The sequence below is a fragment of the Lonchura striata genome, unplaced genomic scaffold (genome assembly GCF_046129695.1).
Source record: "Lonchura striata isolate bLonStr1 unplaced genomic scaffold, bLonStr1.mat Scaffold_127, whole genome shotgun sequence".
Classification (NCBI taxonomy): domain Eukaryota; kingdom Metazoa; phylum Chordata; class Aves; order Passeriformes; family Estrildidae; genus Lonchura; species Lonchura striata.
Window position 1 is genome coordinate 379,395 of NW_027461091.1, and position 26,993 is coordinate 406,387.

Sequence of the window (26,993 nt, forward strand, 5' to 3'; positions counted from 1 at the left end):
AGGAGTCCATGGTGACCCAGAGGGCTGCATGGAGCCAATGGTCCATGGTGACACTGCCCAGCCAAGGAGGCCACTTGGACACTGCAGAAGCTCATGGAGCGAGGTGGCCATTGTGACACTGAAGAACTTCATGACACCAAATATCCATGGGGACACAGCAGGGCATCATGGAACCCAGGAACCGCTCTTGACAGTGTGGAAACTCCTGGAACCAGGAGCTGTTGTGACACTGCAGCACCAACACAGCTGCTGCACCTTGTCCCTGCCCTGCACAGCTCCTTGGGAGGAATAGCAGAAACAGAACCCTGGGAGCCTCGGGGATGCCCCTCTGGGATCCATGGCACACGCTCCCAGGGGCTGGAATTCCAGTTCCCAGCCAGGAAAAGATGTTCCTGCCCTTGAAGGCAAAGCTCTTATGGAAGAGCCAAAAGCCAAGTGCAGCAAGATCCTACAGGGACGTTTCACTGCCAGCATTCATAACTTCCCCCATGGTTGTTGTAGCTCATGGATTGGGAATGAAATCAGGGCAGGGTCTTTGGTGAGAGCTGCCCTGGGTCAAGGGAGACACTGAGAGAGAAACAGAGCAGGCAAAGGAGGCAGGAGAGAAAGGAGGTGTTTTGGTTTGGAAACACAGGTGTCTTCTAAAGAAAGCAGGAGCCTCCCTTGAAATGAAGAAATGTAGACTCTTTCTTTCTGAATTGCTATAAATTTGAAATTAAGGGGGGCTCTCAGGTAAAAATATGGGACCAGGAATTACAGCTTTTTATTAGGGAAGAAAATGAAAATATGATCAATGCAGTGAACCAAAACAACACTGAGAGAGCCAGAATACAACCTGACACCCTGTTGGACAGGGTGTTGGCCACAATCCAATTGGAATTGTGGCTGCAGTCCTCCTGCAGTGTCAGCTGTGGTTCTGTTGGAGCAGTGATCCTATAGGAAAGGGTGTCTTCCTCTGAAGAGGAAGAGGCAGCTGTTCCTCTGAGAAATCCAGCCCAGAAAAAGCTGTGTTGGTGGGCCAGAATCTCCAGACTAGATGCAGGTAGGAATGCTTGTCTCCTCCCTCTGGGTGGAGCATCTCACAATGGGATGTTACAGTTCTTATCAGTCATGCAGTGACATTCAATGGTTTATTATCAGCAGATATCTCCCCCGAGGGAGGATTGATTGTGGAAGAGATAAGGAAAAACTGCCCACTTAACACAGGACAACTGCCATACAATTGGAAATAGAACACATCTTACTTTTCAGTCTGGGACAGGAGGTCACAAATAAATTCAGCTGAGAAGGTGGCACTCTGAAAAGCAAATCAGAACTGACAGAAAATGAATGGGACAGAAATCAATAATTCTGATAGTTTTACTTATTATCAAAATAAATCACACCCACCCAGCCTCACACAATCCTGATCCCACAACCTCAAATTTGGATCTCACTTCTCCCGATCACCTTCCAACCCCATCTCATCCTGGAGGCTGAGGAATTGAGCAATTTTGGCATGGGACTGAGGTGGGAACCAGCCATTTTGAGGTGGGATTGAGTCACTTTGAGGTGACAGACCAATCCACCTTTGCTTTTGGAGTGCAAAGATATGGAGAATACTACCAGATATCCCCCAAGAACCCACAAATCCTCCAGAATATATTCCCATACTGTAAATTCCACCTCAAATACCTCTTAAATGGTGGGACTTCTGACATCTCTGGTCAATACTCTTTTTAGTCATTTTCCAGGTGTTTTTAAGAGATAAAGACAAATCAGAAGTAAATTAGGGCCAAACCAAAACCAGAGACCCCTTGAGCACCCCCTGGACACTGGACAAAACAAACTCAGCAGAAATCAAATTTAACCCTACATAAAATGCCTTGAGGAAGATTTGCTCTTCCCACAAGTCATTTCTGATGGAAACACAAACAAATCCCAAAAATTAATAGACCAACAACAGAAGCAATTCTCTGGCAATTCCAAATTTCATCACTTCCAACACAGCTCCAGCTCAGATGCTGGCAGGTTCCCAAAAAACAAAACAAAACAAAACAAAACAAAAAACATGGAAATTTGGCCCAATACAGATAATTAAAAGGAAGGGAAAGCTCTGTGTAGCTAACACAAAGGTGACAGGGACAAAGAAAATAATGCTTCTCCCCCCAAAGCCCGTGAATTCAGGATTTATTTGGGAATTTAGCTACTTGAGCTGGGCTTCTTGTAGGATTTAAGTAGCCTTGTGTTCTTCACTTTGGGGTGAATGATCCTTGTCAGTCTTGCTGGCATCATTTGGTCCCTTTCCTCCAGTGATTTTAACAGACTTTTCAGAGAAGGAAAACAAAATATTTTCTTTACACTGGCCACCCACAAAAGCCATTTTCCTCATAAGTTCTCCCAAAAGTCACTCAGAGGAAGCTGCATCCATGTTTCCAAGAGTTCCTCCAGAAAGAGTCACAAACTCCTCAGAGGAGAGAACCATGCTGTTGTCAAAGGCACTTGGGGTCAGACAACAGTGCCCTGAAATCACTGTGCCAAAATAATGTTGCAATCTGGATAATAAAATTGTTAGAGAGATGCCTCTGCCCCCAATAAAGGTGCTAACAAGACCAAATCCAAAGTGGATTTTATTGATCAGTAAATGTGAGGTAGAGAGAGACATGGAAAGAAAGAGAAAAGGGGGGAGAGCAAGGGAGTGACAGGGACAGAGATCTTTCCTGAAGCGGAGCAAGTGTGTCATTGTCCCCTGTGTGCGTGGCCTTCCCAGGGTGGGGGTTTTACACCTGAGCCAGTTTGGGTAAGGGGGGTGGTGTTCACCCCCCACCCCGAGCAGGGATTGCCTCACTGTTTCAGGTTACAGTGTCAGATGTAACCAAAAGTGTTTTCAGTCCCCATCTCCATAAACTGTTATCAATAGGTGGGGCAGTGTTCTTTATCTCTTCCATGGCTCAGCCCTGATAACGCCCTCCAGGGGCCATCTTCTGTTAATGGGCCATTGAGTGTCACTGCAGGACTGATAAAATTACATCATCCCATTGTGGGATGCTCCGCCCAGGGGGAGGAACCAAGCATTCCTGCCTGGATATAATCTCACCATTTGCAACACCACGACCACCTTGTCTACTGGATTCCCAGAGGACAAGAGCTCCATAAGCACCACTGGACCTGCAGAGGAAGACCAGACCCTTCTACAGGATCACTGCTTTGACAGAATCACGTTCATCACTCGAGCTGGACTGCAGCCACCATTTCATCAGACTGCTACCACCACCCTGAGCAACGAGGTGTCAGGTTATATCCTGACTCTGTCAGATTAAGCCAGTGTTTCTGTATCATTGCCTTGATCTTAATTTTCTTATTCAATTGTCATTCTGGCTTAGACTCTCTCCCTGGTTTGCTTTGAAGCCAGTACAAAACTCACTGTGCTCATCCCTTGTTTTCCTCCCAAAACAGGATTTCCCGTACCCAAATATTCGCCAGATGGAGAAGAAGGTTGTGAGGAAGAGGAAGATGCCCTGGGACACCAAGGCAGGTGAGGAGGAAGTCAGTGCCCCTTTCCCCCTCTCTCCTGCTCCATCTCCCAGCCCAGCCTGGCCCCCAGCTGCAGGACAGCCCCGCTGCTGGTGCCCTCCTGCCGGGGACGCACTGGGGGGATCTCCTTGCCCTTCCCTCTGGCACTGAGGCAAATCCCATCTACTCCTTGTCCTTCCTCCCCCAGAGCAAGACCTGATCGTGGAGACCAGGAAAGACAAATCCCTGCAGCAGAACCTCATGGAAGAAGCTGTTTTGAGCAACTCCACATCGCAGGAATCCAACAGGGAGGAAAAGCCCTGGAGATCCCAGAGGAGGAAGGGCTGCAAGGCCAGCCCAGGATGCTCTGAGGAGGAAAGACCCACTCTGGGCCTGGAAGGTGGGCAGAGCTTCAGCCAGAGCTCAGAGCTGGTGGTCCCTGAGAAGCTTCCTGATGGGGAGAAGCCCTACAAGTGTTTGGAGTGTGGGAAGAGCTTCAGGCAGATCAATAATCTGAAACGACACCTGATGATCCACACCGGGGAATGGCCCTACGAGTGTGGGGAGTGTGGGAAGGGCTTCCGCTGGAGCTCCCACCTCATCAGGCACCAACGCATCCACACTGGGGAGAGGCCCTATGAGTGTGGGGAATGTGGGAAGGGCTTCAGCTGCAGCTCTGCCCTTTTCAGCCACCAACACATCCACACTGGGGAGAGGCCCTACGAGTGTGGGGAATGTGGGAAGGACTTCAGCTGCAGCTCTGCCCTTGTCCGCCACCAACGCATCCACACTGGGAAGAGGCCCTATGAGTGTGGGGAATGTGGGAAGGACTTCAGCTGCAGCTCTGCCCTTGTCCGCCACCAACGCATCCACACTGGGAAGAGGCCCTATGAGTGTCCCAAGTGTCAGAAGCGGTTTCACAGCAGCTCCAGTCTCCTTGTACATCAGCAGATTCACACGGATGAGAGGCCCTTCCGCTGCCCTTACTGCAGGAAGGGCTTCAAGCAAAACTCCCACCTCATCATGCACCAGCGCATCCACACTGGGGAGAGGCCCTACGAGTGTCCCAAGTGTCAGAAGCGGTTTCACAGCAGCTCCAATCTCCTTGTACATCAGCGGATTCACACGGATGAGAGGCCCTTCCGCTGCCCTTACTGCAGGAAGGGCTTCAAACACAACTCCACCCTCGTCACGCACCAGCGCATCCACACTGGGGAGAGGCCCTACATGTGCCCCACTTGTGGGAAGAGGTTTCACAGCAGCTCAAATCTCCTCCTGCATGAGCGGGTTCACTCCGAGGAGAGGCGTTTCCTCTGCCCCGACTGTGGTAAGGGCTTCAAGCAGAACTCCCATCTTGTCAGCCACCAACGCATCCACACTGGGGAGAGGCCCTACTTGTGTCCCCAGTGTGGGAAGAGCTTCACCCGGAGCTCTCACTTGACCAAACACCAACGGAGCCACTGGTAAGGGAAGTCCTGAAAATTCCCCAGCTGCAGGAAGAGCTTTGTGCACTGATCCATCTTCATTCCCCATTGGAGGACAATGTTGGGAAGAGCCCTGGTGATCCATGTTCCCTGTGATCCATGCTGGGAAGACATATGTCCCTTTTCTTGCCCCTACCAATGACCTGATGTGGGATTGAAGAACATGAGGGTCTGGCCATGGCCCTGTCACTACATTCACTCCCACCTCAGGTCATTGCCAGGGGCAGGAAAGGGACTCTCTCTGTCTTTCCCTGAGGAGACGGGTGTCCTTTCCATGCAGGAGGAAACACGTGGCCAGGAAGATACAATTGATGGTGATGTAGTTTTCCCTGTAAATAGTTTTCTTATCCCTTCTGTTGTTAATATTTTTTCTGTTTCTGTTTGTTCCTTATCTTGTTGCTGTTCCCAGTAAATTGTTCTTATCCCAGCCTGAGATCTTTCCCTTTTTTCCTTCAATGGAAGGTGGGAGGGCAATGAGTGCATGCAAGGTTTTAGCAGGAGCAGGAAATTGAGAAATGCCATTCCTGAACCCCGGCCTGTGGAAACCGAGCATCCCAGCTGGTGCCAGCCCTGGTGGCCATGGCAGCAGCCTTGGGAGCGGGTCCCTGGCTGGGGCTGAGGGAACCTCTTCACTCTGGTGCCCAGGGACAGGAGTGGAGGGAGCGGCTGCAGCTGAGTTGAGGCAGGCTTAGGTTGGATCTCAGGAAAAGGTTTTTGCCCAGAGGCTGCTGGGGCACTGCCCAGGCTCCCCAGGGAAGGGTGACAGCTCCAGGGCTCTCTGAGCTCCAGCAGCGTTTGGACAGCGCTGCCAGGCCCAGGCTGGCAGTGTTGGGGTGTCCTGTGCAGGGCCAGCAGTTGGACTCGAGGATCCTGATGGGTCCCTCCCAGCTCAGCCAATTCTGTGGTTCTGGGATCCATGAGCCTGGGGATGGGAGTGCCAATGGTTGCCATGGCAACGGGCTCCAGGCCTGAGCTGGTGTCCATGGCAACCACCCCTGGCATGGGGTCTCCATGGAGCTGCCCAGGGACTGACCATAGCAACAGGGGCTGGGGATGGTTGCCATGGAAACTGACCATAGAAAAATGTTTCCTGGAGATGGTTGCCATGGAAACTGACCATAGCAACAGGGTTTCCTGGTGATGGTTGCCTCCTTAGAATGAGATTTGTCACAGGATCTCAGAGGGGTTCCATGGGGACTTTCCAAGAGTCTCCAGTCTGTTCAAGAGCTGGAATGTCACACACAGAGACAGGGGCTCCATGGAGACCTCCCAAGGGTTTCTGGGGATGGCAAAGAGCCGTGTGGACAGAGGCAGTCACAGCCATTCCATGGTGACATCCCAGGGCACCTTGGGCTGCAAAGGCACCGATCTGTCACAGACACTCACGGGGGCTCCACAGTGACATCCCAGGAGTCCCCAGGCTGCCAAAGAGCCAGGATGTCACACACACTCCTGTCATGTGCAGAGTGGGAGCTTCAGGCTAAAGCTTTATTTCATTATTGGAGAAACTCCTGCTGAGTCATGAGATGGAGACACACAGCAGCCACCATGGGTTCTAAAAGCCCTGCAGAGCCCCCAGACTTCTAAAATTCCTTTTAAGAGAGGAGACTGGGAGTGACTGGATCCAATCCTGGCCCCAGAATTTGTCAAAGGTTTATGTATAAACGATTGGACAGGTAGAATTGAACAATCTGTCAATGCAATTTGTCCCACAGGATTAATGATGGAATACCAGATATATTTATATAAATACAATCTGATAATGACTAGACAGTAAGCTCTTAACCAGAGTTATTTACTCCACAGTCCAGAATCTATAACACCTATAGGATATTCTGCTCTAGGAAGCAATTTTGAAGTCAGCAGGGCCTTGCTGGAGTGGTTTGAGCCCATTGCAGGCAGAGCCTCCTGCTCCAGCAGGAACTGCCTTTCCTGTGCCAGGAGCAGGGCAGGTCCCGCTGCAGGAACAGCCCCAGGCCAGCCCCAGCACAGGAAAGGCCTCGGGCACAAGGGCAGAGTGCCGTGCTGGGAGCTGTGCCAGGGACAGCCCGAGGCACCACAGGCACCTTGGCAGCAGCAGCTGCTTGCAGGGCATGGCCAGAAGCCTCCTTTGCAACCCAGCCTGGTGGCCAGCGCTGCAGAGCTGCTGCCTTAGGGCTCATTTCTGGCTGGGCTCTGAAAAGCCACTTCTGCTCCAGGAGCCTGACGGGGAAGCCATTGGCCCAGCACCTTGGGGACAAGATATTAATGACAAAACTCTTCATTCCAGCAGAGACAAGGCAGGGGCAGAGGAAAGGGGAGAGCCAGGCCCAGGGGACAGGGCTGCCATGGTGATGGCTGTGAGGTCACTGCCCTGCAGCAGCCTGGCTGCCCTCAGCAGACATTTTGGCCAGAACTGTTGTGAGGGCACCCAGCACATCCAAGAACCCACACAACAGGAATTCCATCCTTGGGGAGGGGAGGGGATTTCACTGGGTCAGGTTGCACACACTCCCTGATTTTTGAGCATTCCTGGGATGGGAAATCCACTTCTCTGGAAAAACATTTGCCATTTTGTGCCACTCTCATCACTGTAAATATTTCCTCCTTCTAACAAATTTAAATCCACTCTCATTCAGTTTAGAGATATTTACCATTGTTCTGTCACTGCTAGACTTGGGAGAAAATAACTTTGATAACTATTTTTCCATTTTCACAGACCTTAGGGAGGACCCAAATATCTCCCAAGATGGGGTTTGAAGGCTTCATCACATAACGAACACGTAGAGGCTGCAGGCTCTGGGCTCAGCTGTGTGCAGACTGAGGACAGAACAGGAGTAGCCTGGGAAGGATTGAAGGGTGGTTCCACAGATGCTGGAGTTTTATTTCATTGCATAAAACAGCCGGAGAAAGAAATAATGGCACCAAAGGTGTAGAGTGCCCCTGCCCAAGGAGGTGGGGATTTTACCCAGACACAGCATCCGGCGAGAGCGTGACTTAAAGAAGATTCCACCCCTCCACGCTGTGGGGTGTGCCCTTGAAATCCTGGGAAAAGACACTCTACCCTATCTGATCAAATGAGGAATGGCCCCAGAATGTTCTTATTTTTCTGTACCCTTATTGGCTTAAATTGTGCTGCAATGTCCCCACTGTAGTTTTTTCCATTGATTGTCCTCCTCGATCCACCCCTTTGCAGTCTCCTGCTCCTCTTAATATTGGACCTTGATCCTAAACTCCACCCCTACCCTGTAATATAAAAATGTTGACCCTACCACCTCGTTTCTTGTGTATGTCCCTGGGAAAATGAAGAATCCTCAGTTTTCTAAAGCAAGACCTGTCCTGTTGCCTTCCTTTCCCTGTTGGTCATTGGTGTCTGCCTGAGGTCTGAGACTCTGGGGCCTGGGGCAGTTGTTGTGCCTTTTGCTGCAGCAGAACACAACAGTGCTTTCCTCCCTATGGAAAAAAGAACCGTTCTTATCTATGCAGAAATTGCGGGAATTGGGCTTCCACCTCCCAAATTCCCTATATCCAAGGGTTGCTTTCAGACAAAAGCTACCAGGAAAGAGAGGTCTGGTTGCCCTTGGCCCCTGGTGGCCGCCTTTCATCTGCCCCTCTAACGCTGGTGTTCCATGCTTTCCTTCCTATGGAAAGAACCATCCTCCTCCAAGTGTCCATGTCTAAAATTGAGATTCCACCTATAAAATTCCCTATATCCAAGGGTTGCTCCCAGACAAAATCTGCCAGTACCATCAAGTTTGGCTCCCATTGGCCTCTGGTGGCTGCCCCTGCCACACTGGGGCTCGGTGCTTTCCTTCCCATGGAGATCACTGTGACACTGTGGGCACCTCATGGAACCAAGGGGATCATTGTGGCACCACTGGAGCCCATGGAACCAAGGGGCCATGGTGACACCGCGGGGCATCATGGACCCAGAGACCATTATGACTCTGTGGGGCCTGATGGAACCATGGAGACCATTCCTACCCTTCAGGGCCTCATGTCACCAAGGGGGCATTGTGACACCTCAGGGCCTCCTGGAAGCCTGCAAGCTCTGGCTGTCCTTGTCCTCTGGTGGTCATCTCTCATTCCCCCAGGAAACATTGGCACACTGTTCCTTCATTCCTGTGGTAAAGAACCGGCCTTCATGTCCAGGGACCATGGCCAAAATTAGAATTTGGCCTCCCAATTTCCGTGTATCCAAGGATGCTCCTACACAAAAGTAGCCAGGACAGACAGGTCATGCTGGCCCTGTCATCTGGTGATTTTCTTAGACTCTGATCTGAATGTTTTCATTTGAAAACACCTTGGAGAGGGCCCAGAGATCTCCCAAGGAGGGGTTCTGAGCCCTTGGGCACATAGCCACTGCATATGGACAAAGGAGCTCTGTGCTCTGTGCTGCCATGGTGGTTTTGCATCATGGAAGGGATGTCCTGGGAGAAGCTGCTAGCAGTTTCCTCTGTGTCTGACAAAAACCAATCAGTAATTAGCTTTGAGAGCTGACAGTCTGTTAAAGCACTAAGGAAGCTGCAGACGCCTCTGTGTAGACACAAGTTAGAGATGAGAAAGCCTGGCTGGGTCTCTCTCCCTTCTGGCCCCACAGAGGTGCCGAGGCCGGCCCAGCCCCGTCTCGGCCGTGGGGCCGGGCGGCTCCTGCCGTGGGGCCGGGCCCCTTCCCAGGGAGCCGCCAGGCGCCATCGGCTGCCGGGCAGGGCAGGGGAGGCCGCGGGGCCGAGGCCGGGCCGTGGCTGCGGGTGCTGACATCTGGCCCTGCCGAGCCCTGCCCCGCCGCCAGCCCGGGCCCGGCCAGGATCCGCCGGGCCCCAGGAGCAGCCCCGGGCCGGGCCGGCTCGGCCAAGGCTCTGCCGCCCTTGGGCTTCGCCCGCAGCCGGCGGGCAGGGCAGGAGAAGCCATCGGCCCCGGCCGTGCTGCTGCTGGGCTCTGGCCTGGCTGCTGAGATCCTGGCCCTGCCCCAGCGCGGCCCAGCCTGACACAGCCCCAGAGCAGCCGCTGCAGAAACCTCCATGGCAAAACAGCTCCGGCCGCAAGCACCGAGCCCGGCCGGGCTCACGGAACCATCTGCAGCCCCGGGAGATATTGACTCTGCCAGTGCTGCCATCCTCCCTCCAGAGAGAGAAAAGGACACAGGGCAGGCACACAGAGGAGCAACATGAACACACCGAGGGCAGGGAAGAGGAAGTTGAGTCCCAGATGGGAGGGATGAGGAGATGCCTTGATCTTGGGGCTGGAATCCTCTGCTAAAGCTGTGGAGAAGGATGTCATTGATATATCAGACTCTCTTTTTCCCTATAATGCATTGAAAAGTATGGGGAGATAACTTGCTCAGCAAAGGCCTCCATGGTAAAGTGAGCAAATGTTGCAGTAGCTGTGATCCCATGAGAAGTTTGAACAGAGAAAGGGAGAAGAGTGATGAGACCCTGTGCCCTTAGGGAGAGAAGAAGACCTCTGTTCTCAGAAATAAAGATGATTTCAGAAATAGATGAAGAGAACCTTTGCTCTTAAACAGCTCATCTTGAAACTAATACCCCATAATTTGGCATGGCCCATAAACACAGCTGTGGAAAAAGGTGGAAAAAGATGGGAGGGAGTTCACAATTGCAGATTTCTCCAGGCAGCTGCTATTTGTAGAAGTGAAAATCCATGAGATAACTGTTGTCTTGTGGAGAAGTCTCCATAACATTAACAAGAGGCACTTCTCTCCCTAAGTGAACTGCAGAAAGACTGTTCTAGAGGTGGTAAACTGACTGAAAATTTTAGGTTTTGTCTCTTTACATTGTCAGATTGTATAGACAGAGGAAGTGTTCTGAAAGTTTACTTCTGATTCTTATTACTCTTTCTTTTAGTTTCTGTTAACAAACTTTTCTTTATACTCTTAAAGTTTTGATCCCACTTTGCCTTTCTCCTAATCCTATCTCACAGCAAGAAATGAGTAAGAATATTCTAGTGAAAGCACTGGTAATAATCCAACACAGAACCCATCACACTAATTGATGCATTGTGGTGGTGCGTTTTTATATATTTTATGTACGGTTTTTTATAATTGTATTTTCCCCAATGGTTTGTCCCTGGTTCCCCCCATATTGTTGAGTTGGTACATCCTTTTGTTCTGTTTTCCCGCCTGGTCCTCCTTTCCCGCCTTGCCCGCACCTGTCAATCCATCCTAAAGGTGCTGTGTCATTCCCCTGTCCCCTCCCAGGTACCTTGTCCGTCACTCGGTGTTCCTTCCCCTCTCTCCAGAAGCTTCCACTCAGGGCACCGAGTGATTGGACGAGGGCCTGGGGCCACTCCCATGTCCCCTTCCCATTGGACCAGGCAGAATCACCCCACCTTGGAGCTACTCCCTTCCCCTTCTCCCATTGGTTTTCCCCTCCCTGGTCACCACTCCCATTCCCCTCCCAAACCCTATAAAAGTCTGTCCCAAACCCCACTCGGGGTTCCAGTCTGCCAGTTTGTCTCCCCTGCGTTTGGCCACGTTGGCCACATATTAAAGGAGCTTTTAACCCAGGCTGGATCCAGGCTTTCCTTTTCCTGCGGGGCTTAGCCAGCGTAAATCAGGACCCACGGGGACACCTCTCTAACCCCGATAGGGAGCAGTGAGAGGTGCCTCATTGCCCGTCCTCACCCCAGGTGCAGAGCTAGCCGGGGTTGAGCGCAAGATCAGTGGGCATTTGGGGCTGAGGAGCGCGGCAATGCATTGGCTGAGAAATCTCATAGTGGCAAACCAAAACCACTACAAAAACTTCCTGATGAACTGCCCCAGACAAGAGAGAAATCAAGGCAGAGCCATGGTTTGTCAGGACTTGCTTGATCCCTGTGGTGCATTTGGAGCTGAGCCCTGCAACCTCAGAGCCTGAGAGGAGTTTGCATAAACCTTTCCAGGAGTTAGAGTCAGAGGAAACACCCAAAGTGTCACAAAACATTAATGGGACACACTGAGGTCCATCCCTAACACAGGCTCCTCATGGTCTCTATGGAGGAGAGAACTGGAGGCCAGGATGGCACAAAAATCTCTCAGAGACTCAAAATGGCACAAATACCTCTCAGTGTGGAAAGGACAATCCAAAGTACCTCAAAAAAGTTGAGTATCTCAAAGTATTAATGATCTCCACTGAATGTCAATTCAAAGCATACAAGGGACTCATTAAAACAGATAATTTGAGGCTGAGACTGCACTGTCTCATAAAGTCTATATCAAAAGGGAAACACCAAGTACCTTACAAGAACTGAAGTACCTTGAAGCATTAATGAGCCCAATGAGTGTTGTTACTGACAAAGACTCTGCAGGGACTAATTAAAGCAGATAATTGGAGGCCATGATTGCAGAAACCTCTCAAAGACTCCAAGGCAAAAGCAAAAGCCAAAGTCCTTTGCAAAACCTGCAGTCCCTGGTAGCATGAAGGAGCCCCCAGGGCCATTCCTGACCAAGGCTCCTCAGGGACTCCTTCCAGCAGATCCTTGAGGCCACTGGGATGTGGGCATGGGGGGGATGCTGAGGGCAGGACCAGGGGCTGACAGTGCCCAGCCTGGCTGGGGCTGTGCCAGGAGGCCCCAGGGCCTCAGGACAAGGTGTCTTCTCACAGCCCTTGGTGGCACAGACCCTGCTGTGCCCCAGGGCACCAAGACTTGGCTTCTTTTTGTCCCCACCTGGCATCAGTGCCTCCAGTTCTCTGCTCTGCCTGGGGCCTGGGGACACTTTCTCAGTCGTGTCCCTCAGTGGGACCCATTAAAAGTCCAAGAAACTTTTGGAGTTGGATTCTGACTTGGAGTTCTGCAGAGGTTTCTGCAGCTCCCTCTCAGGGCCTGATGTTCAGGGCCTGAGCACAAAGCCCCAGAGGGTCATTAAAGTCCTTGTGCTGTGTCTGTGCTGCTGAGCTGGGCCGGGCTCCTGGCACAGAGGGTGATCCTGGTAACCAAGGAGATCTTCAAAAGCACATTTCTCTTGCTGAGCAGCTCTTCTCCCAGCCCAGCAGGGCTGGGGCACTGCCTGCAGCCAGCCCGGGCACAGCACAGAGGCACAGAGAGCTTCAATCAGTCAGGGCTGGGAAGGGGCTGAGAAGTGCCTGGGGCAGAATCACTGCCAGCCCTTGGCACAGGAACCTCTGGCTGCAGGACAATGCAGCTGCAGCTCCTGGAGAGATCTCCTAAAGCTGGAACATGCCAATGCCTACAGACCCTGTGAGTGCATTCTCTGCTCATCTCCTGTGCAGAGCAGCCAGGGGTGCCCAGGGCTGTCCTGCAGAGCAGGGTCCTGCAGCCCAGGGCGCTGTGCTGGGCCAGGGACTCTGCTGCCTGCCAGGGACAGCTCTCAGCCGGCCCTGGAGCTGCTCCCAGCGCTGGCCAGGAGCTGTGGGGGGAAGGAGCCACCCTGAGCAGGGCAGGTGCTGCTGCTGAGAGGGGCTGGCTGGGGCAGGGCTGCTCCCAGCTCCAGACCAGCCTGGGCACAGCTCCGGAGGACACTTCCCAAAGAAGGTAAGCCTGGGATTGCTGTAAAGGTCAGGAGCATTCCTGAGGGTGTTTTCTATTTCCTGTTTGGTGCAGGATGGGAATGTTGGCGTGGTGACATAATGATTTTTGCTTTTTATACATTTTTCATATACTGTAGCTCTTTAAGTTACTATTTTATAATTATAAAACTATAATCCTTACTTAGCTCCATTAAACTCTTAATTAGCTTTATCAAACTACTATTATGTACTCATGTATAACTGTAATCTTTGCTGACACTAGTATGTTTCCTACTTTTCTCTTAGATTTTAGTACAATAAATTGACCGTCTAAATACATTCCTGAAATACTGTATAGTCTTATTATGAGGAAGAGTGTCTACAAGAAGAATATTTTGGTATTTGACCACAATATGACGAGTCATAACTAAAACTGGGGCAAAGAAGTCCTCGGACTTACTGGAATGTGTTGATACAGGGGTGTGGAATTGGGGCAACTGAATCTCCTACTGGACGTTCCTGTTAAATATCCTAATTAATTAACCCTAATGAACTTTTGAAATCAGGGGCTGGGTGTTCCTCATCCTCACTGGGACACCTGGAAACTTCCAATAAAGGTCTGTTTTTTACTTTACTGTTCTAACACTGTTGCAAGGGCTCTTTTTTTGTCTTTTGATTATAGGTAGCGGGGGGTTGAGAGAAGCAGAACAGAAATTGTAATCCCAGAATCAGAGCACATTCTGAGTTGAAAGGAACACACAGGATCATCAAAGGAATGTTTGAACATTTACAGAGACTCCAGAACTGTGACTTTGGGTGGTCAGTGTCTCTGCTGGGAGCCTCCCAAAGGGCCTTCAGCCACTCCTCAGCCCTGGGCAGCAGCAGCATCACCTCTGCAGGGCCCAGCAGGGCTCTCCTGAGCTGCCCTTGCCCAGCTGCACACAGAGCCTGCCCCAGCCAGGGCCCTGCACACAGGCAGGTTTCTGTAGGGCCGGGCCGAGGGCACACAGGGTGGGATGGGCTCTGTGAGCGCTGGCAGGGACAAGGCACCTCTCAGGAGGGGATGTTCAGGCCCGGGGAGATGCTCAGGGAAGCAGAGGGGGCTGAACAGAGCAGTGCTGGGGGAACAAGCCCATCCAGCCCCTCACCTTCCCTCAGCCACAGGGAATCCTTTGCCTCTCACATCTCTCAGTGGCAAACTCTGAGTGCAGCAGGAATGCTGGGGATTTCTGACCTCAGAGAGCATGCAATGGTGAGTGGGTAGGAAAACAATTCATAAAACCAACTCCTCCAATCCTTTTGATCTGGGAGTGCAGATGGTACCAAGCTTTTCTGCATTAGGAGTGATTCCCGTGACAAATCCTGAATATCCACCCTTGTCCCTCTGCCACAGGGCCACAAACCCAGGGCAGCAGGGCAGGGATGGCTCCTTGAGAGCCCCCACATACAGCCCTGGCTGCTCCTGGCACACTCAGCCAGCACAACTGGAGCTCAGGCAGGGACCTGGGTGAAGGTTTTCCCAGAGCAGGAACAAGGGTGGGTGAGTCCCAGCAGGACAGGCTGCAGGGAATGGCCCAGGTTTGGTTCCAAGCAGCCTCTCCTGACTTGTCCCTGTCCTTTCTCCATGAACAGGTGCCCATGTGCAGCCACAGCAAATGTCCAACAGCAGCTCCATCAGCCACTTCCTCCTGCTGGCACTGGCAGACACGCGGCAGCTGCAGCTCCTGCACTTCTGCCTCTTCCTGGGCATCTCCCTGGCTGCCCTCCTGGGCAACGGCCTCATCATCAGCGCCGTAGCCTGCGGCCACCACCTGCACACGCCCATGTTCTTCTTCCTGCTCAACCTGGCCCTCAGCGACCTGGGCTCCATCTGCACCACTGTCCCCAAAGCCATGCACAATTCCCTCTGGGACACCAGGAAGATCTCCTACTCAGGATGTGCTGCTCAGCTCTTTTTCTTTCTCTTCTTCACTGGATCAGAGTATTTCCTCCTGACCATCATGTGCTACGATCGCTACGTGTCCATCTGCAAACCCCTGCACTACAGGACCCTCCTGGGCAGCAGAGCTTGTGTCCACATGGCAGCAGCTGCCTGGGCCAGTGCCTTTCTCAATGCTCTGCTGCACACAGCCAATACATTTTCCCTGTCCCTGTGCCATGGCAATGCCCTGGGCCAGTTCTTCTGTGATATCCCCCAGATCCTCAAACTCTCCTGCTCCAAATCCTACCTCAGAGAACTTGGGATAATTACTGTTACTGTGTCTCTTGGATTTGGTTCTTTTGCATTCATTGTTTTCTCCTATGTGCAGATCTTCAGGGTTGTGATGAGGATCCCCAATGAGCAGGGACGGCACAAAGCTTTTTCCACCTGCCTCCCTCACCTGGCTGTGGTCTCTCTGTTCACCAGCACTGTCATGTTTGCTCACCTGAAGCCCCCCTCGATGTCCTCCCCATCCCTGGATCTGTCAGTGTCAGTTCTGTACTCGGTGGTGCCTCCAGCCCTGAACCCCCTCATCTACAGCCTGAGGAACCAGGAGCTCAAGGCTGCAGTGTGGAGACTGATGCCTGTATGCTTTCAGGAACATTAAACTGCTGGCCAATTTCTGAGTATCACTTGTAATAAAAATTATCTTTGATACTTCTTGCTGTTTTCCTCTTGGACGTTCTTTTTCATTGTTTTACATTTTAATGCTGTCCACAAAGAAATGTCATTCCTTGTGCCATTTCTCATTTTGTTTCTTTCCACCTTCCCTGTGGCCACAGACTGTGTCAATGAGGGCCTGTGACTTTGAAGGAATTAAACGATGTCCCAGCAAAGTTTTCTGCAGAGATGCCCGTTCATTGTCTTCTCTGGAGCTGCAGCAGCAATGTCTGTGTGCAGAGCTGGGGCAGATCAGGGCTGGCACAGCCACTATGGTCCTGCTGGCCACACCATTCCTGATCCAGGCCAGGAGCCATTGGCCTTCTTGGCCACCTGGGCACTCTGCTGGCTCATGTCCAGCCTGCTGTCCATCAGTCCCTGCAGGTCCCTTTCTGCCTGGCTGCTGTCCAGCCCCTCTGTCCCCAGCCTGTAGCACTGCAGGGGTTTTTGTGGCCAAAGTGCAGGACTTGGCACTTGGACTTGTTAAACCTCACCTTGTTGGATTTTGGCCCTGGATCCAGCCTGTCCAGGGCCCTGTGTAGAGCCCTCCTACCCTCCAGCAGATCAATACTCGCAGCCAACTTGGTGTCACCTTGATTCCATGAGGCCCAGAGTGTCCCAATGGTGTCCATGATTCCATGAGGCCTCCCAGTGTCACAATGTCCCTTTGGTTCCATGGGACCCTTGATGTCACAAAGTCCCTTGGATCCTTGGGCCCTGCAGTGTCACAATGTCACCGTGGTCCCCAAGGCCCTGCAGTGTCACAGTGGATCCTTGGTTCCATGAGGTCTGGCAGGGCAGCAATGCTTTCCTTGATCCCTCAGTGTCACAATGACCCCTTGGTTCCAGAAGGCCCTGCAGAGTCACCGTGGCCTCTGTGGTCCCACCAGGACCCAGACTGTCACAATGCACTCCTTGCTTCCATTCAGCCCCACAGTGTCACAGTGTCCCCGTGGCTCTGTGGTGCCATGTCACACACAGTGTCACCATGGTCCTCTCAGTGCCACCAGGCCCCGCAGTGTCACAATGGCCCCTTGCTTCCCCAGGGCCCTGCAGTGTCACAATCATCAGAGAATCCACGAGGCTGAAAAGGGACTTGGAGAGCATCAAGTCCAACCTGGGACCCAACAACACCTTGTCACCCAGACCATGGCCCTGAGTGCCAAATCCAGTCTTTCCTGAAACACTTCCAGGGACAGTGACTCACCCACCTCCCTGGGCAGCCCATTCCAATGCCCAATGCCCCTTTGTGTGAAGAATATTTCCTGATGTCCAACCTAAACGTCCCCTGGTGCAGCTGAAGGCTGTGTCCTCTTGCCCTGTCCCTGTTCCCTGGGAAAAGAGCCCAACCCCCACCTGGCTGCACCCTCCTGTCAGGGATTTGTGGAGGGTGATGTGGTCTCCCCTTATCCTCCTCTTCTCCAGGATCAACAACCCCAGCTCCCTCAGCCGCTTCTCACAGGATTTGTGCTCCAGACCCCTCACCAGCCTTGTTGCCCTTCTCTGGACATGCTCCAGACCCTCCATGTCTTTCGTAAATTGGGGGTCCAGAACTGGATACAGCTCTCAAGGTACTGCCCAACCAGTGCTGAGCACATGGGAAGAATCACTGCTCTGCTCCTACTGGCCACACCATTCCTGATCCATAGGAGTGCCAGGGCTTGGATGAGGGAAATTGTGGAGTGGGGGAAGGGACAAATTGTTACTGACTGTCAGGCATGAAGGGTCTTGATTTTCACATCTGTTCAAACTGCACTAGAAGGTGCTGAGAGTCAATATCATTTGGACATTGCCAATATCAGTCTATAAACAGGAAAAGAAAACAGGACAAAACAATTACATCTGCATTGTTTTCATTACAGTATATTCACTTAGAATACACTTGTGAAATCTGCCTAATTAATCACAGAAGAATTGAAATCTTCAATTATTCCCAGGGGTTTTTCTTCTATGGGCATTTTGAACATATGTTTATGAGCTTTTCCCACTGATTTCCTGTACTGAAGAGCTCAAGAAAAAGAGGCCTCTGGAGGAGTAAAATTCAGCAGCAGCCTCCAAGTGGCTGGGGATCCATCCCCATCAGAGCAGCAATGAGCAGAAATGGGCACAGCTTTGTGGCTGCCCCAGCTCTGGGATGGGCCCTGGGCCTGGAGCAGGAGCAGCTCTGGAGGGCCCCAGGGACGGGGCTCTTGTGCTGGCCTGGGCAGATGGGATGGCAGGAGGGGCTGCAGAGCTCTCAGCACCTCAGGCAGAGGGGAGCAGGGCAGCCAGGGAGCTCCTTTGGCCTTGGCCAAGCCCCTTCCCCCATGGTGGGGCTGAGTCCTGGCTGAGCTGCAGCTGCTGCTGTGCCCTTGGCAGGGGCTGAGGCCGTGGGGCAGTGCCCAGAGCAGCCTGGGCTGAGCAGAGCTGTGGGGCCAGAGCCGGCTGGGCTGTGCTGGGGAGAGGCCCTTGGAGCTGCCCAGAGCTCAGGGCAGCTGGCAGAGCTGGCAGGGAGCTGGGCTGGGCTGGGAGAGCCTGGCACAGAAACCATCAGTGTCCATCTCAGCCCGGCTGAGCGGGCAGGGGCAGGACTCAGCCCAGGCCTTGTGGGGCAGGGCCAGCGCCTGGGCAGGCATTGAAAACAGGCAAGAGCCCGAGAGAGGAGGCTGCTCTGTGCCCTTGGGGCATGGACAGAGCAGGGAGGGGCCCAGGACATTTGTCAGCACCAGCCTCTCTCTGTGCCAGCCCTGGGCAGCCCTGGCTGCTGAGCCCAGCTCTGCCCTGGGCTGAGTTTGGCTGTGGCCCAGCTCCATCCTCCTGCGGGGCTCAGGGCCTGTTCCCGGCCATGGCCAGCCCTGGCCGCCTCTCTGCTGGCCCAGAGGCCGGCAGAGCCCGGGCAGGGCTGTCTGTGCAGCCCCACAGGTGCCACGGGCTCGGCAGGAGCTGGCAGAGGCTGCCCAGCAGGGAGGCCATGGGGCACAGAGCCCCAAGGCTGCCCAGGGCCCCACGGCACAGGGGCCGTTCCCAGCCGCAATGCTCCTGTCCTGGGCTGGGCTGCACAGGGGCTGTGGCACCATGGCTGGGCCAGCACAGGGCCACCGAGGGGCCACGCAGCCGCTGCCGGGGCTGGCAGCAAGGCCGGGCACAGACAAGGAATTGCTGAGCATGGCCTGCGCTGGCCAGGGCTGCCTGTGCCCAAGGCAGAGCTCAGCTGCCCTTGGGGGCTGCAGGAACACTCAGGAGCCCAAAGAGCCTCCATGGCTGTGCTGGAGATCAAGGCTGGAGCAGGGAAATGCAGTGCTGCTGCGCCTTTGTTAGGCCATGGAATTCCAGCTCACACCTCAGCTCTCTGATGGTCCCGACACCGTGCTGGGCCCTGTTCCAGACTGGAGCAGAGCAGATGTTGATGGCACAGGAGCCCTGCGGGTCTGGCAGGGACCTGCAGCTTGCAAGGTGCTCTGCTCTCCCTCAGCTCCTCTCTGAGAGATCCAATCCCAGCTCGGCACCTCAGGGCACAAGTGGCACTGCCTGTTCATGGGCACACAGCTGATGTCTGCCTGGAAAGGGGCACCAGTTTTAATATTTGTACATTTTGTGTTATACAAGGACATTTTTATTATCTGGGTCACATCACTGATTTTAAGGAAGACCAAAGTTTTCCCTTCAGGAACAGAAATTTCCTGGAAGCGTGCTGATCAGTGAAGGAACAGAAATACTGAACTTCCTGTCTACTTGAGTCACCAATATTTTGTTTATTACATCATCTCCCTCTTCCTTCAGGTGTTTCCCACTCTCCTTTTAAAATGGCCATGTCTAAGGACATCTCTTCACTAGATCAGCTAGATCTATGTACTTCCTGTTACTCCCAGATTTCTTCCTCTAGGTGCTCTCTGGTCATTGGAGGGCCTCTCAACTGATTGGTTACATGCTGTGAGCTTGAAAGTTTCTTTTCAAAGTTCAAATAAATATCACATTAGTCAACATCTTACTTAGATTTATATCTATCACAGAATTACATTTTCTTATATCTCTGTCTAAAACTGTTCCTGTACAGAAATCCCTTGGGGATGGGGACATGTCAGATGCTGGGACATCACAGAGAGCTGACGGAAGAGATGTGATGGTTATTAAACTGTTCAAATATTCAACATATGTTTGTTGGCAAGAAACCTTTCTGTGCCTCTGAGTGTCACCATCCCTGAGCCCAAAGGACACAAACCTGATGAGTTGTGGTTCCCACTGCAGGGGCTGCACTTGGACCTTGGCTCTGCACAGGAGAGCTCTTCATCCACTTTCCCTCTTTTCCTCCCTCTGGGCATGGAGGGAGCTCCTGACTTCAGCCTGTGACTCGTGTGTGCAAAGAGCAAATCTGGGCAGAATCGGGGCAGGGAGGGTTTGGGGAGACCTTGGGATGTGCTGGGCACAGAAGGTGTTTTCCATTGCTCTGAGACTGTCAGCTGTGCACAGTGGATTTAATAGCCAGCACAGGAATGACTTTTGCATTGGATGGAGCTGTGCCTTCCCTTGGCTTTGTTGGCTGGCAATAAATGAACATCCCTCTGTTTGGGGCAGCTTCTTCTCCAAGGAAAGCAGGTGGGAGGTGGAGCCCACGAGCTGAAAGCTGCAGGTGCAGCCTGGGCTGGAGGGAGCTCAGATTTGCACAAGGCTTCTCTGAGTGCCAGGGCTTGGATGGGGGAAATGGCAGGGTGGGGGTAGGGACAGAGTCTGATGGATTGTCAGCCACAAAGGGTCTTGATTCAGCTTCACCAACTTTAGGCCTGTTCTATTTTAAGTTAATCAAAATGTTCAAGAGGAGAGAAGTAGAAGATGAAGACACAGAAAGAGAGAAAGACAGAATAGATACAGGGAAGCACACAAAGGTACCAGCTCTTTGATTACAGTGGTGTTCAGCTGGAAATTCCAAGAGGAGGTAAGGTCAAGCTGTGTGCTTGCCTTGTGGTCAGCCATCAATACCCCTTGATCTTCCTGGGCCCTTCCCCCAGGTGGAACTTGGGGTCATTTTGTCACTCAGGAGCTGGGCTGGGAGCTCCAGAGGTGGCTGTGGAGCATTGCCTGTGTTGTTCCAGGGACTGGCAGACACTGCTGGGCTGGGATAGAGGCTCTGGGGGGACTGGGGTTCCTGGGCAGTGCTGGGGTTCCAGGGCAGGGCAGGGCTGGACCTGTCCCTTCCTCCCCCACACATGAAATGTTTCCAGACAACAATCTCCCCCAGTCTGTCACAACAGTCAACATTGGAGGTGAAATCCCAATATGGCCATGGGCACCTGGCTGAGAAGGACAGTTCTTCTCCATAGGAAGGAAAGCACAGAGCCCCAGTGTTTGGAAGGCAGGTGAGAGCCTCATTAGGCCAAGGCCAGCCAGACTTTTCAGGAATGGCAGATTTTGTCTGGGGGCAGTCTTTGGATATAGGGAATTTTGGAGACAATCCCAATTTCATCCATGGGCACCTGGAGAAGCAGGACAGTTCTTTCCCAAAGGAAAGAAAGCATGGAGCCTTCCCCAGTGTTTTGGGGACTGATAAGCAGTGACCCTTACCAAACGACTGCCTGCCACATTTGTCCTGGCAATATGTCCATGGGAACAATCCCTGGATATAAGGAAATGGAGGTGAAATCCCAATTCAGGCCATGTGTGCCTAGAGGAGAAGGAGAGTTCTTTTCCATAGGAAGGAAAGCCCCGAGCCCCAGTGCTTCAATAGCAGATGGGAAGAGACCCTCCAGGTGCCAAGCTGTCAGGCAGCCCCTGGAGGCCAAATCAGCCAGACCTGCTCCGTGTTCCCTTGGTTCCTTGGGGCCCCGCAGTGTCCCAGTGGTCTCCGTGGTTCCCCAGGCCCCACAATGACATGGGACTCCTCTGTTCCATGAGGCCACAATGTCACAATGGATCTTTGGGCCCTGGGGTTTGTGGTGTCACAATGGTCTCCTTTGGCTCCACAGGGTCACAATGGAACACTGATGACACGAGGCCCTGCAGTGTCACAATGGACCTTTGGTTCCACAGCCCTGCAGTGCCACAAAGGCCTCTTGGTTTCACGAGGCCCCACAGTGTCACAATGGTCCTCTTGGTTCTGTGGGGACCCCCAGGGTCACAATGGTCTCACCGGTGCCATGAGGCCTCACAGTGTCACAATGCTTTCCTTATTCCATGGGGGCTCATAGTGTCCCAATGGTCTCCATGATCCCATGAGTTGCCTCAGTGTCACAATGGTCTCCTTGGTTCCATGGTGCCCCACAGAGGCACAATGGCCCCTTGGTTCCATGAGGTTGTGAAGTCTCTTAATGGTGTCTCCATGACTCCATGAGGCCTTGCAATGTCACAGTGAACCTCTGGCTCCCTGGGGTCTCGCCATATCACAATGGTCCCTTGGTCCCATGACACCCCAAAGAGTCATAACGGTCTCCACGTTTCCCTGAGGCCCCATGGTGTCACAATGGTCCCTCGGTCCCACAGGCCCCACATTTGTGGGGGGGGGGGGGGGTCATGACCCCAAACTTTGGGGACTGGGAGGATTGATCCTAAAATTTGGGGTTTAGGGGGGTTTGACACCTCGGGGTTTGGGAGTTTTTGATCCCAAACTTTGGGAACTGGGGGAGCTTGACACCCCAGGGTTTGGGATCTTGTTTTTTTTTTTCCCAAGATTTGGGAATCAGGGGGTTTCATCCCCAAATGTTTAGGTCAGGGTGGTTGGCAAACCCAGGTGTTTCAACCCCCAGGATTTGGGGTTTGGGGGTTTAGACCCAAAAATTTGGAAACTGGGGGGATTGACCAACTGATTTTGGGGGATTTCACCTCAAAGTGGGGGAGATCAGGGGGATTTGACACCCCAGGGTTTGGGATTGGGGGGGATTGATCCCAAAGTTTGGGAATTGAGGGGTTTGACCCCAAACTTTGACGAGGAGGAGGGTTGGACAACCCAGATATTTCAAAGCCCAGGAGTCGGGTCTTGGGGGTTTTAACCCCAAACATTGGGGGCTGGGGGTGTTTGACACATCAGGATTTGGGGTATTTGACCCCAGACTTTGGGAATTGGGGGTGTTGGACACCCCAAATATTTTGAACCCCAGGATTTCGGGTCAGGAGGATTTAACACCATCTTTTGGGAACTGGGGAGTGTTTGACACCCCAGGATCTGGGATTTGGGGGGTTTGGGGCAGGGGGGAGGTTGACATCCCAGAGTTTGGGTTTGGGGGTGTTTGACCTCCCCCCTCTCAGTGTTGGGATTTGGGGTGTTTGACCCCAGTGTTTGACCCCCCGGGTTTGGGGTCGGGGTTGGGATAGGAGCCATTCCCTGGAAACAGCGGTGGGATTGGGATCGAGAACAGGAACGGGAATGGGATCGGGATCGGGAACTGGCCCGGGAACGGGAACAGAAATGGGAATGGGATTGGGATCGGGAACAGGATCAGGGAACAGGATTGGGATCGGGAAGCGGAGAGACCCTGACTCAATAATGGAGCCCACCCGCAGGGAGCGATCCTGCCCCAGACCCGGAATGGACCCATCCCCTCAATCCCGGACCCCTCCCCAATCCCAGCCCCTCCGCAGCCGCTGACCGGACCCTCCCTCAATCCCAGCCCGCCCCAATCCGGATCGGAGCCATTCCCGGACCGGACCCTTCAATCCCTTCTTGGGGCGGCTCCTGCCGCTTCCAGCCCATTTTTGGGGCTTCCAAGCGGTTCCGGGACCCTCCCCATTTTGGGGTGTTGGGGTGGCCCCAAGGCCGCCCCGGGGGCCGAGGGGGGATGGAAACCCCCAAACCCGGGGGGCTCCTGGGGGTCCCCAGTTCCTCCCGGCCCCGCCCCGAAGCAGATCCTGGCCAATCAGAGCGCGCGGCGTTGATGACGATTCAGTTCCCGGGCAGAAACTCGGCGCAGGTCCTGCCTGGCGATTTTCAGCCAATCAGCGCCCGGGACGGCTCTGACTCATCAGTTGCCAGGCAGAGCCCAGCGCCTCTCGCAGCACAGGCCAATCTAAACATACAATCGAACACACCTTAGTGAAACAATTCATACTACAAATATACTAAACACGAAACCAAACACCACTGTAATGTCTCATACAATTTAACCAAACAATTAAACTTTAATAGCACCCTTAAACACTCTAAAAAAATTAAAATGGTTTCAAGAAATATAATTGCAGATGGGTGGTTTTATATGGATATTGGTTTTTGGATTGTTTGGGTTAGATTATTTTTAAAAAAGGATTTTTATAGGAATTTAAACAGCTGAGAAGGAGCCACTCTGCAAACAGAACTGACTGAAAATGAATGGGACAAACATCATTAACTCTGAAAGTTTTATTCACTATCAGATACATCCCAACCACCCAGCCCCACACAATCCCAATCTCTCCACTCCAAACTGGGATCACAATTCTCCCAATCTCCTCCCAACCCCATCCCACCCGGTCAGCTGTGGAATCGAGTGAGCTTTGTGTGGGATTGAGGTTTTTTTGAGGGGGAACAAGCAATTTGAGGTGGGATTGTGCCTTTATAGTTTAAAATCCAGTTATTTTCAGTGGGATTGAGTGTTTTTGTGGTGACAAATTCATCCCTCTTGGCTTTTGAAATGCAAAGAGATGGAGAACACTGCCCAAAATCACCCCAGAACCCACAAATCCTCCAGAAGTTGAGTTCATGGTGTCCAGGGTGAGTGCAGCTGCCGGCGGCAGGAACAAATGAGATGTATCTTGGTTTCACAAAACCCCAAAATCCATTTCTTATCACCAAAAGACAGGGCAAAGGCAGAGCCATGGGATTTGTATAGGGTATCCCAGGGGTGGAGTTTGGGTTTGGGTCAAGGGAGGAATTACTGGCAACACAAGAAGGGTGAGATCAAACTCCTGCCTCTTAGCAACAGGGGCACTCCACACAGAATGCGTCCCTAAATCCTAAATTCCCCCTAAAACTCCTGTGAAATGGTGACACTTCAGATATTTTTGATCAGTTTCTTTAATTTAACCCTGTTTTGGCTGTGTTTGAAGAATAAAGATGAATCAGAGGAAAATTAGGGCCAAACCAAAAGGATAACCAGTCAGGTGTGTTCCCAACATTGATCACAGGGAATGTGGGTCACCAGACCTATGCCCAATGTGGGTCCTGCAGTGGGGGATGGAGCTGGAGCAGAGCACGAAGCTCTTCCTGCAGGCGGGACACTCTTGGGGCTTCCCTTACTAGTGCCTCCGTTGGTGTTTGGTCAAGTGAGAGCTCTGGGTGAAGCTCTTCCCACACTGGGGACACTCGTAGGGCCTCTCCCCAGTGTGGATGTGCCGGTGCCTGACAAGGGAGGAGTTGTGCTTGAATCCCTTCCCACAGTCAGGGCAGAGGAAGGGCCTCTCATCTGTATGAGCTCGATAGTGCAAGAGGAGATAGGAGCGAGTCTGAAACCCCTTCCCACACTTGGAACACTCGTAGGGTCGCTCCCCAGTGTGGATCTTCTGGTGGACAATCAGGGCACCACACTGCCTGAAGCTCTTCCCACACTCCCTACACTCATAGGGCCTTTCCCCAGTGTGGATCCTCTTGTGGCTGCTCAGGTGGGAGATCCGCCTGAAGCTCTTCCCACATTCCCCACACTCGTAGGGCCTCTCCCCAGTGTGGATCCTCTTGTGCTGGATCATGTTGGAATTTGACAAAAAGCTCTTCCCACATTCCTCACACTCATAGGGCTTCTCCCCAGTGTGGATCCTCTGGTGCTGGATCAGGTTGGAGTTTGACCTGAAGCTCTTCCCACACTCTGAGCACTTATGGGGCTTCTCCTCATCATGAAGCTGCTCAGGGACCACCAGCTCCGAGCTCTGGCTGAAGCTCTGTCCACCTTCCTGGACCAGAGTGCATCTTTCCTCCTCAGATCCCCTTGATCTGCGTTTGCAGCCCCTCCTCGTGCAGCTCCCATTGGGTTCCTGCACCATGGAGCCACTCAAAACAGCCTCTTCCACAAGGTTCTGCCATGGGGATTTGTCCTCTCTGCTCTCCACCCTCAGCACCTCATCTGCGGGAGGAAGGACAAGGAGAGGATGGGATTTGCCTCCGTGCCAGAGGGAAGGGCAAGGAGATCCCCCCAGTGCGTCCCCGGCAGGAGAGCACCGGCAGCGGGGCTGTCCTGCAGCCGGGGGCTGTGCTGGGCTGGGAGATGGAGCAGGAGAGAGGGAGAAAGGGGCACTGACTTCCTCCTCACCTGCCTCGGTGTCCCAGGGCATCTTCCTCTTCCTTGCAACCTTCTCCTCCATCTGGCGAATGTTTGGGTACGGGAAATCTTGTTTTGGGAGGAAAACAAGGGATGAGCACAGTGAGTTTTGTACTGGCTTCAAAGCAAACCAGGGGGAGAGTCTAAGCCATAATAATTGAATAATAAAATTAAAATGAAGACAATGATACAGAAACACTGGCTTAATCTGACAGAGTCAGGATATAAGCTGACAACCCGTTGCTCAGGGTGGTGGCAGTAGTCTGATGAAATGGTGGCTGCAGTCCGGCTGGAGTGATGAACGTGATTTTGTCAAAGCGGTGATCCTGTAGAAGGGTCTGGTCTTCCTCTGAAGGTCCAGTGGTGGTTATGGAGCTCTTGTCCTCTGGGAATGCAGCAGGCAAGGTGATCGTGGTGTTGCAAGGGTGAGATTATATCCAGGTAGGAATGCTTGGTTCCTCCCCTGGGTGGAGCATCCCACAATGGGATGATGTAATTTTATCAGTGCTGCAGTGACACTCAATGGCCCATTAAGAGAAGATGGCCCCTGGAGGGCGTTATCAGGGCTGAGCCATGGAAGAGATAAAGAACACTGCCCCACCTGTTGATAACAGTTTTTGGAGATGGTGACTGAAAACACTTTTGGTTACATCTGACACTGTAACCTGAAACAGTGAGGCAATCCCTGCTCGAGGTGGGGGGTGAACACCACCCCCCTTACCCAAACTGGCTCAGGTGTAAAACCCCC

At 52.7% G+C, this 26,993-nt stretch overlaps 1 protein-coding gene across 1 annotated transcript in view; it reads left to right on the forward strand.

The window, feature by feature from the left end:
- Positions 1-26,993, forward strand: part of LOC144248446 (uncharacterized) — a 248,329-nt gene that overhangs the window by 110,350 nt on the left and 110,986 nt on the right. The window contains exon 2 of the mRNA XM_077790612.1: positions 3,987-4,942. Coding sequence (XP_077646738.1) covers positions 3,987-4,942 — 956 coding nt within the window. The remainder of the gene's footprint in view (positions 1-3,986; positions 4,943-26,993) is intronic.